Genomic DNA, 11684 nt, shown 5'->3' with positions numbered 1-11684 from the left:
CCGAGCTATGTCGGATGGATGACTTAATACGAATGCAGATGTGATGAGAAGTCAGATATCCCATCAGTAGCGGATCTCGATTCTTCGACTTCGGATGATCTATTTTAGATCACCCTTGACCGACCTATCTCAGATCGTCCAGAGATCGACGTCTACATCACATATCTCCATGACCTCGGCTTTGGATGATCTGATGTAGCTTGTACCCGACCGACCTATTGAAGGTCATGACGACCTATTGAAGGTCTCCATGAACTTCGGTACCCCGGTCATGACAACCTACTGAAGGTTGGCTTGGACAATCTATCATTGATCGGTGGTGGTCTAACTATTTTTTTCACCAACAAATTTATCTTTCCTTCAAATTAAAAAAATTCAGATGAGATAAAATTTCTCTGTGATTAAATCTTTCATAAAAAAATTTTTTTCTCCGAATCAATGTGCGACAAATCCGGAAACCTCTAAAGTATGCAATAACCTTTGCGTCGGTGGCCCACTCCGCAAATCATTGTGCATCTGCCGTCGGTGGCCCACTCCGCAGGATTGCTCCCGTTTGATTGCCATGCCAGTAACCTTTGCGTCGGATCACATGGGATATCATGTAGCGGCCTCACCGTGACACCGACACCCAGTCTGCTTTCCGGTAAGCCTGGCTATTTTTATAAAAAGAAGACACAGCACTGCAGCAAGAAATAAAACGCGTTCCAACCTAATGTGCTGGCTCCCACTAGTATCCAGCCGCTGGCCAATGCGAGTCGGAACAGGGATGTCCCACTCCTACTCGCAGTTGTGACTAAACGCGAGAGAGAGATCGAATCCCCCGACAGGCGACAGATGGAAGCAGGACAGACGCAATCACAAACCCACGCCTTGAGTGAGATCGATCGTACCTCGTCCCTTTTTTTATCCCATCGCAGCTACCGGCGAAGTAAACCACTTTTAAATCCAAGACCCAAAGCGGGGGTACCGGTGATCTTTTGAGAACGGGCTTCAGCCCCAGGCGGAGATTGAACCTGAACCAATAGTATTAAAAAAAAAATCCTTCCAGGCAATATTTTAATTCTTTTGTTCAAAAATATTTTCTAGACGAAGCAGCAGTGACCAGCGTCCACGGGAGAGAAGATAATAAATAATTAATAATAATAACAACAGTCAGTGGACGGGTGACAGAGAGAGAAAGAGACACGAAAGACAAGGGTACTTCTTAATAGCTGTATCTATAAAACGAGAGGGAAGGCAGATATCCCAATACGCGATCTGGCCATCACCCTGATCCTGGCATCGTCGTCGATTTTTTTTTTTTTTTCTTCCTCCTCTCTTCTCTCTGTGTCATTCATGTGAGCCTGTTCCTTCATTTTCCTCTCAGATCTAGAGGTGGTCGGCTCATGGGCACGGGCATGGATCCGTCGCCCCGTGGTTTCCTCCTGCTGCTGTTGCTGCTGTGCTGCTCCTTCTGCCCCTTCTCCGTCCCTCCGGTGGCTGAGGCCGCTGATGGCTCCACCGGTGGCCCCGTCGTGGTCGATCCCGGGCTCAGGTTCGCCAACCCGCGGCTCCGGCAGGCCTACATTGCCCTGCATACGTGGAAGCGGACGGCCATCTTCTCCGACCCCCAGAACCTGACTGGCAACTGGGTCGGCCCCGACGTGTGCTCCTACTTCGGCGTCTTCTGCGCCCCTTCCCCTGCCGACCCCTCCCTCACCGTCGTCGCCGGCGTCGACCTCAACCACGCCGACATCGCCGGGTACCTGCCCCCCGAGCTCGGCCTCCTTGCCGACCTCGCCCTCCTCCACCTTAACTCCAACCGCTTCTGCGGCGTCGTTCCGTCCACCCTCCACCACCTCCGCCTCCTCCATGAGCTCGACCTCAGCAACAACCGCTTCGTGGGGCGGTTCCCGGACGTCGTCCTCGCCCTGCCCTCCCTCCGCTACCTGGACCTCCGCTTCAACGAGTTCGAAGGCTCCATTCCCCCGGCACTCTTCGACCGTCCCCTCGACGCCATCTTCCTCAACTCCAACCGCCTCGGGCACGGAATCCCCACCAATCTGGGCTCCTCCCCGGCCTCCGTGGTGGTGCTGGCCAACAACGACCTGGGCGGCTGCATCCCCTCCAGCATCGGCCGGATGGCCACCACCCTCAACGAGATCATTCTCCTCAATGACAACCTCTCCGGTTGCATCCCACCCGAGGTCGGCCTCCTCCGCCAGCTCACCGTCTTCGACATCAGCTTCAACCACCTCCAGGGCCCCCTACCGGGCTCCCTCGCCTCCATGGCCAGCCTCGAGCAGCTCGACGTCGCACACAACGGCCTCACCGGCTCCATCCCGGCCGGCGTCTGCCAGCTCCCCAGGCTCCAGAACTTCACCTACTCTTATAACTACTTCACATCGCAGCCACCCCAGTGCCCCACCGCCGGCGCCGGCGGCAAGGTGCTGCGCGACGCCAGGAAGAACTGCATTCCGGGGCTCCCGGACCAGCGCTCCCCTAAGCAGTGCTCCTCCGACGCCGCGCGCCCCTTCGACTGCACCAAGTCCAAGTGCTGGGCCGGGGGCAAGAGCCCAGCCACCAATTATTCGTTCCCGTCGCCGCCGCCGCCGCCGGCTCCTCTCGCGAGCCCGCACAGGGGCTACTTCAAGAGCACACCGCCTCCACCACTACCACCACCCAAGTCCGAGTCGTCGCCTCCCACTACATCTCGCTCCCCTTCTCCGCCACCGCCGCCGCCAAAGTCCGAGTCGTCGCCTTCCGCCACATCTCACCCACCTCCTCCTCCGCCACCTGGGTCCGAGTCGTCACCTTCCCCGACACCTCATCCCCCTACTCCGCCACCACCGGAGTCCCAGTCGTCGCCATCCACGAAAACCCACCCCCCTCCGTCCCATTCGCCACGTCTGCTGCCTCCTTACTCCCCCGAACCATCGCCACCGAGTTACCGTGGTTGGCCGCCCCCGCCAGCTTCTACATCATCGCCGCCGCTGCCACCTCCTCCTCCGCCTGGCTGCGAGTTTCCAAAGCGTCATCCCACCCCCGTGTTGCCTTCTCCACCGCCCCCGGATCAGTACCTTCCAGCACCTCCTGTCGGGTCTCCAACGACCTCTCCTCATCCGCCCCCACCATCGTCTGATCGTCCGAGCCCGTCGACAGCTCCACCGCTGCATCGGACTCCCACCCCGCCTCCGCCACCGCCCAACCGTCAATTTTTACCCCCACCACCGCCCCCGCCCCCGCCCCCGCCCATTCATGGATCCCCGGCGCGTCCACAAGACCACCCTTCTCCTCCTCCACCGATTCCACGGGTAGCGCCAGCTCCTCCACCAACCTATGGATCGGGTCATCCGACACCCACCCCACCCGTCCGTCCATCTCCAGAACCGGCTCGACATCAGCTGCCGCCACCCACAGGTTCGATGCCGTGGCAATCTCCACCGCCGCCGACATCAGGGTGTGGCGGGAACGTGCCTTTACCACCTGTGGTAGGGGTATCCTATGCATCTCCTCCACCGCCGGGGATACCCTACTACTGATCTTTTTAAGTTGGTCGCAGCGCGCTTTCTCTTCATGCTCTAGCTCCTTTCTGTAATTCCTTCGTCGGTGATCGTTACAGCTAAATATTCTTTGCTTTTCTGTTTTATCTTTTCGCCACCTCCATCTCTATAAAATCTAGTTTGGTGGATGTTGCCTCTGCGATGAATCTCGGCAAAGTCCTCGTGCTCTAAGAGGGTTTTTAATATGCTTCGGTTTCTCTTTTCTGGATTTATGCGTGCGCGAGCGCAAACTTAAAGGGGGCCAACCATTCTAATGTCATTTATAAATTAAGGGAACCAACCATTCAGCATAAGTGCTCAAGTTTTTCGCTAGAGTATTCACGCATTTCTTTTTCCCTCCTTTATTTATTATAGCGGACGGCAGCATCAAGCGCTTTCCTCTTCTTGCATCATCTCAGTGGTAAAAGAAGAAAGAAAGAGAAACCATAAAATATGGAGGCTGGAAAATTGTCATCTCACGCCTAGCTTGATTTTTTTTTTTTTTTAACGTTACACCTTAACTTGATCTCTTTATTGTCTCCGAAAATGCGACAGCAAGTGGAGTCCGGTTTTGTTGTCACGACTTCCATGTTACCATCACTCGGAGATACGTCTAATTATTATTTCGACCAGGTCTAATGGACACGCTTCCGATACGGGGTGTTTCTTGATCGAGATCCTCCATCTATCAAGCATATGGGTCCCACCTCTCCAGCGTGGAAAGCAGGGGCAGGCAGGCTGGCGGAGATTTATCATATCCCCTTCTTTCAATCGGTGGGGACAAAAAAAAACATAGCGCCCAAAACCCCGTACAGACGGCCCCTACGCAGCCGCCGGAGATTCCACCGGTACACCACGAATCTGCCGGTGCAGCCCAAATCTCGAAGTCTGAGTCCATGATCTCTCGCCATGGAACCACCTCTTGGCCATGCGATAGGTCACTCTTCGGCTACCATGATTTTAGGCAGATTCCGATTTCATTTTGAAAAGGAGAGAGATTTTGAGGACGACGAGATCTAAACTCAGTTTCAGAGATACATACGACACCTTCCTAATTTCTAATGACCTGGAAAACAAGACTGCAGCAACGCAAACTTGAAGAAAATCGACAATATCTCAGCACATATAAAATCCCTGAACTGTACTAGAAAAGCATATCAGAGAAACTGCTGTATAAATATCCAAGTGTCATCTATGCAAATTAACATCCTTTTATCTTTCATGGGAATCAATATATGCCCCTTAGGGGAAAGCATTTACATAACCAAGCTCACGACATATTTCTGTCTGTTTGGATCTCCGGGAATGAATAGCCCAGGCGTCAGAAGAATGACACGTAAAACTTGACTTGGGATGTCCGCGTGAATGTTTTCATCCATGACCGGACACCAACATTAAGAAAAATCGGAACCTTTCTGCCACCATTTGTGACCATGAGAGCTACGGACCCTCTCAAACCACCGGTTCCAGGCAGCGATCTCTGGGCCTCTGGTGCTGAAAATAGGCAAGCGGAACAAAGAACATCACCAAGTTACGTATAAGGAAACATCACTATGATGCATAATCAACTGTCTGATGATTTACAGCAACACTCACACAGGAAGGAGGGCGTCAGGTATGCCTTCCATGCTAACGAGAACCCTGCAGAATTCTCACGGACATAAATACAGGCGACCAGATATTTGATTGAAATTATGTAAAGGAACAATGCAAGACCATAAAACCGTAATATTCACTTACTCCTTGCATGCTGCAGAGGAAGGCTCTGTTGAATCGAGTTTGTCTAGTTCCTCCTGCGTGCATAAAAAGCAGGCAAAACATAAAGTATATTAGGATCAACGGATTGATCATCTCCCTAGTTCAAAAATCGAGGTAAGCTCATCCAAAGAAATCTCTTCTAGTCTCTGTTCCCTGCTGTAAAAGATTGCCGAACCTATTTCAAGTACAGAGAGTTTCATGGCCTTCCATAGATATACAGGCTGCTTTATGTCAGGGTGCACAGTTTGGTATTCTGGAAAGCATGTGAACCACGTAATGCAGTGCCCAAGTATTCATGGCTTTCTCTTTGCACACCAAGTTACCGCATCACTCATCCATTTTTTTTTCTTTTAAGCAGAAAGGTTGGACACAGTCCAATCTCAATGCATTATAAGTGGTGATGCTGATGCCTGAGCTACAATTAGGCACGGCACATGAGTGCTGGCTGCTTCAGAAGTTACGTGTATGTTGCCTCAAAATGCTAGTTTTGTCAGGTCTATGAAAGTGGAACTTTCAGGGCAAACACCCTGTTGCCACATCACATAGAAAATGCGCATTCTGGGACTATTACAGGTCACACACGCCAATGCACCGAAAGGTGGAAGAACAAGAGTCTTACTGTATCTGGATGGATATTAACGGTAAGGAAAAGAAGTTTCTTCAAATGAGGTTTGTTATTATAAACTTAATGGGTTATGAGAGAGGAATACTCAGATCTTCGACGATGATTGACATAGTATCAAACAGCAGCAAAATAAAAGAAGAAATCTTTGATATTTTAATATTGTGATTTGGGACATAGTATCAAACAGCAACAGCAAAATAAAAGAAGAAATATTTGATATTTTAATATTGCGATTTGTGACATAGTATCAAACAGTAGAAGTGAAATAAAAGAAGAAATCTTTGATATTTTAATATAGTATTTTAAAAGAAAGAATAAGTTGGAAAGTACACTATTGTCCATCTTATGTCTAAAGAAAGATCAAATACACAATTGTTATTTCAGTTATGACTAATGATCTTTATCATCATTTAAGCCATGGAAATGAATTAGAGTGTAGAGAAATTGGAGAGCATATATCACTAACGTTGATGAAGTAGAAAAGCCAAGGCACAGCCAAAACATAAAAACAACAAAAAATGACCATTTGATGGTGCGTCCTTGCCACAAATAACAAAAGGAATATAGAAAAGGAAAGAGGAAATGGAAGTTTAGAGGTGATTATTCTTGATTTTGATGATTTTTCCCTCTCTCTACTATATCTGTACATTGTTAACCAACTTCTTAGCAATCTAAAATAGTTCTCTAACACCATAATATTACCTACTGCAAAAGCAGACAGAACACATCCATCTCTCAACTAACTTTTCGAACAAGTTGGTAAAGAAATATTAGAATGAACTCTCAAGCACTCATGCATTTATAGCATATCTCTCCTGTTACTCTTTCTCCAATTTCCTTTCAAAACTCTAATAGCACCAATAGTAGAAGGAAAAAAGTGTTGTTTCGTGCTTCCTTGTCTTCCCTACACCTCTCCTCCCACAATCTCCTCACCATTTTAATAAACCTATGCTGAATTCACTATAGGAAGCTTCCATCCTGCACCAAATCCCTCTAACAGATTAATTCTTTGAGGAATATTAACATGATAGAGTACTCGTTGAATCCAATATTCATTTTCTAACTCATTGGTGAATTATCTGATGGATACCAGCTACAAAAATTAATAGAAGCATGCAGATTGGGGTTTTAAAGGCAAGCAATTACTGTCCTTGTTGAAACTTATGTGGCACCTTCAAGATGGCATTAATATCAGCAGAGGAGTCTACACCTAGTCTTGGCATATGACTAAACTAACATCGAACTATTACGCCCGAGCTTGACACATTACCAATGACCTTAAGCTATGAGGCCAAAAATGAGCTCAAGCTAGAGGAAGATGGCGATAAGACATGCTCACACAGAGGGACCATTACTCCATTATCATTGTAGGAGAAGAACAAGATGCACAAGCAAAAAGCCTGTTAATTAAAGGAAAATTTCACCACTTTAATGTTGCACGCTTACCATCCATAGCATCAGACAACTTAAGGAAGATGGGTATAGAATAATGGGCAGCTGATGATTGACACCAAAAACATGGGATAATGTTATCGACTGGGTTTCTTTTCAGACAAGGACTCTGGGAGCAACTAGTCATGAAAAAGAGAGACAACACAAGATGATATAAAGAATGGCAACATAAATGTAACTTATGGATACATAATTATGCCTGTACTATACATGTTTGTGCATGGAATGCATGTCAAAACACATAGGTGCATATGATAGGCATGTACATGAGTATATGTTTAAAGACATGTATTTAGGTGAATTTATAGACACGTATTTGTAGACATTTAAACAGATAGACACATATGAATCTGTCTGAGAGAGCATTGTAAGTTTTTGTGGGATAAGCATCTTTACAGTTGTAGATCTGTGCATTTGGACTAGTGCCTACAAGGTTGTATACTTGTGTTCTTTTAGAAGAATTAGATATGGGTCACTAAATCATTTGCACCCATTTTATGGCTAGAAGTGAGAAAGTCTTGACTCCAAAGTCACATCCCATGCAGGGTAGGGCACTTTTGTATTAAAGCCTTCAGAGCACTACTTGTTAGGCATGGACCCTGTCCAGCTTCAGACAAGACAGCTCATCCTTAAGTGGATATGATTTTGGTCTCCTATATGTCAGCTGTGAAACTCACCTAAATAAATGCACTCCCTTCTCTATTATATACACCCCTTATGATTTTATTTTATAAAAGATAGAAGCTTATCAATCAGAAGTGGAGGTGTATGATGTACCTCATAATTTGCACAAATGAAAAACCAAGGAAACATGTTTTGTAAAAATGTTTATTCAGTTGATGGGTTCACATCCATTCATCACATACTTCCTATCGAATGCATAACATGCATGAAGTCTACAATATCCTCCCATACACACATAGCTATGGCCACCAAAAATGCTTCACTTGGGCATATACATCTGTTGCTGTAGATTCCTGGCTCTGGTCGGAGTGGCTGGAGTCGACTGGGAATCACTGATACGACGAAACCTACAAAACAAGTCCTTTCTAGGATTGGTGTCTGATGTTCGGATATTGCCCTGATGCCAGTGGTTAAGGACCTACGATTGGAGTTAAAATTGACAGTCGGAGGCAAGCTCAGCGGCTGAAGTCAAGATCGTCAGCTAAGACGAGATCGACAAGATTTTCCATTAGAAAGCTCCATTCCGAAGGACCGGCCTGAGAGCGAGAATCAGTTGGAGAGCGAGGATTGGTGAGGTCCGAAATGAGATCTTCCATTGCTTCATTGTGTAATGAATGACTCCCTTCAATATAGCTTCTTCACAGCCCTGGGATGATATATCTATCACTGGGATTGTACTCATTTATCTTCGATCAGTGTTGTGGTGATGACCTGGCATACTTCATCATGGGTCCTCTCCTAGCATGTGTCTTCGGCATGGGTGATGTACCACCCCCGACAACATCCATGCTCAGCATGGACACAGAACCTAATTGTCTAGTGACACTCTGCCCACACCCTCCATCTCAATAAAAGCCATTGATAATCTGCACCTTATTCTCCTCCCTTCACTGCCAAACCATGGCCAAGACATTGATAAATTCCAAAGGCAATTGGTTTTGAGTTAGTTATGCTATATGTATACATGTATGTTGGCATGCATCCGCATGCTTGACGTGAGTCCATGTCTGCACTTCTACATAATTGTATACATATGCTGCACATGTGCAAGCAAGTAAAAGTGACGGTTTCAAATCCAAGTGTTAAACCAAGCACCTCAGGGCATGCCATGAACAAATATGAATTAAGTGGGATGGATAAGGTCTAGGTCCTACATATCTTCCAACCAATATGAATCAATTTCATGCTAATTATTTAGAACTAGACATAACTCACCTGCATGCCACCCAACCTCTCAGCTAGCCATGTCCACCTCCTCCAGTCCCCTCCATCCTCACCCCCTCCCCGATTAGCCTCAACCCTGCCCACCCCCTTCACCATCGCTTCATCCTCACCTTTGTAACCTACCATCTTCACCCCCTCACTTTCCCCTTTCCACCCCAACTGCATCCGATCCTTTATATAGAGCATTTCTAACTATAGGGCTAGAAAGAATCGAAGCATGGCTAGAATTTTCTCTCTGTATTTAGGATTCCACCTATATTAGCACCACTCATGACCCACAATCAAGAATTGACGCCTCTCTCTCTGTGGCAAAGTTTGCCATCTCAGTATTGAACCCTATATCGGTACCATCCTACTATAGTATAGGAATCTGGTATGGTACGAGACAGCGAGATGTACCAAATGTCCATACAGTACAATACTGTGTACTAATTTGGTACCAGTACAATACTGTATGGTGCTAATTGGTATAGCAAACCATGCTCTTAGGCCTAAGAAAGAGCCTAGTTGCAGATCTAATGTGGCATAATTCTTCATTGCTAGTTGAAATTCCAAGAAAGGTACTGTAAGACATGGATAAGAAATCAGACAATGTCATTTATTCTTTCTTCTCTTTCGTATTGCATCAAGATCAGGAACCAGAATAGGATAATGAAAAAAATTCAGAACTTCAAAGTTTCACTTCTAATAATCCCATTTGCTAGTTGTTTGCTTGTATGACACAAAAAATCCGGGCGTTATTGGATCCAAACCCAGATACCTCAGATATGCATAACGCTAGTTCCACCTCACCAACCATGCGGGCTATCTCAATCAACACCTGCCTTCTGAAACCTACATTTTTCTCCCACTAATCCAATGCTATAGGGGTTTCAACTAAGAAAAGGGGTGGGCTATCTTTCGGACCAATCATGTGATTCTTCATTGGTTTGTGTTCTGGAAAATTCAAGAGAGCGAGAGTTATTTTATCAGTTCAAGAAAGTATTAGCGTCGACAAAGTTGATTCATCAGTATGGCTATTATGATGGTTGCATAGTCAAAATCAAGCCAGGGAACTAGTGCAGTGAACTCTATGATCAATATTTAGATAGTTCAGAATGCACCTCCGGTGGTTCAGAAGGCTTGAGACAGGTCACATGACGGAATTTGCTATGGATGGTGAGTTTGCGGGGATAGCGATCCAAGCCCCAAATGCTTAGGACAATAAAATTGGTAGGTTTCTTTTAGATTGACCCCAAAATAGAAACAGACGAACTATTAGTTGAGGGGCCAACGATCTTCTTGTTGGTGTGCTTAGCATACTCGGTGCTTGGTTCAGCAGAGAGAGGGAATATAATTGAATGCTGATTGGAAGCAAAGTACATGATTCTATTCTATCATGGTAGAGGCTGGTCACCAAGAAATATGATGAATGATGAGGACAAAAGAATCGAGCAGAAAGAAGCACGCCATTATGCGATCAAACATTGGATCTGATTCTTCAAACCAGACACACGTGGTGGATTGTTCAACCGGGATAGTGCGTGCGTGCGGAGCGCGCGCAAGAAGTCCAATTACCACCGCACCATGTGGATGTGGGAGGAGAAAGAAGAAACAAGGAAAGAAAGAAAAAGGCGGGGTCAGAGGGACTGCCTGCCTGTCTGAATCGATGGAGAACATCTCACACTCAAGCCAACAATACATGATATCCCAACTAAGATGCCTATCTAGGGAAGGGACGGAATTAGAAGACAGAAGTCGGTCGGTCGGGGTAAAAGGGGGGAGAGAGAGAACGGACCTGGAGGGAGTGGATCTCTTGGTCGAGGCGGTTTATGGCAGCAGACAGGCGGTGCTTCCCCAAGAAATCTCCTGTCCTTGGGATCGGAAGCCGAGAAGGCGGCCGCCCCTCCCCCTCCTCCCGACTCCTGCCCTCCGTCGTGCCCATCGCCCCCACCTCCTCTTCGCGTCTCATCCTCCTTGTTGTCATCCTCTGCTCTCTCTCTGTATATCTATCTCATCTGGATCAATATGTTCTGTTCCTTGCACGTCTGTCTTTCGATTCTTCTTCGTGCTGAGTCATCGTAATAATAGTAATAGTAAAGGATGAAGGAAGACGAGGTGGGTGAACGGCGAGAACTCGTGCTCCCATCATTATCCTGATGACCTACGGGAGGAAGAGGGAGCATTGAGAGGGTAGAGTAAAAGTAGGTGAAACAGACCTGGTCCAGTCAAAAACGCACGCAGGTCGTTCGAGCATTTGCGTGCTTATAGTCCCTTGGCTAGTAAACGCAGCGGGACCACAGACGAAAACAATTCATCCATTTCATTTTCAATTTTTTATTACCCAAGCGAACCCCGAGTGGGTTGTTGTCTCAACCATCGACGGACCGTGCGCTGGAGGAAGTTTTTTTTTTTCCCCCGCGCTGCAAGCAGTCCGATGA

General features: G+C 46.9%; 2 protein-coding genes across 2 annotated transcripts; one reads left to right on the top strand and one right to left on the bottom strand.

The window, feature by feature from the left end:
• The first annotated feature begins 1266 nt into the window (after nt 1–1266).
• LOC105049242 (leucine-rich repeat extensin-like protein 2) lies at nt 1267–3628 on the top strand. Its single transcript, XM_010928820.4, has one exon. The coding sequence runs from the start codon at nt 1386–1388 to the stop codon at nt 3519–3521; it is 2136 nt and encodes a 711-aa protein (XP_010927122.1). The 5' UTR covers nt 1267–1385; the 3' UTR covers nt 3522–3628.
• A 1033-nt stretch (nt 3629–4661) lies between these two features.
• On the bottom strand, nt 4662–11429 carry LOC105049241 (guanine nucleotide-binding protein subunit gamma 2). The gene is made up of 4 exons (XM_010928819.4): nt 11042–11429; nt 5262–5314; nt 5118–5162; nt 4662–5015 (listed from the first exon to the last, which is right to left on the bottom strand). Exons 1-4 carry the CDS (start codon nt 11228–11230, stop codon nt 4916–4918), a joined length of 387 nt encoding a protein of 128 aa, XP_010927121.1. The 5' UTR covers nt 11231–11429; the 3' UTR covers nt 4662–4915.
• Between the last annotated feature and the right edge of the window lie 255 nt (nt 11430–11684).

Source organism: Elaeis guineensis, chromosome 7 (genome assembly GCF_000442705.2).
Source record: "Elaeis guineensis isolate ETL-2024a chromosome 7, EG11, whole genome shotgun sequence".
NCBI lineage: Eukaryota > Viridiplantae > Streptophyta > Magnoliopsida > Arecales > Arecaceae > Elaeis > Elaeis guineensis.
The sequence above is the reverse complement of the archived record's forward strand: the minus strand, read 5'-3'. Positions and strand labels throughout refer to the sequence as shown.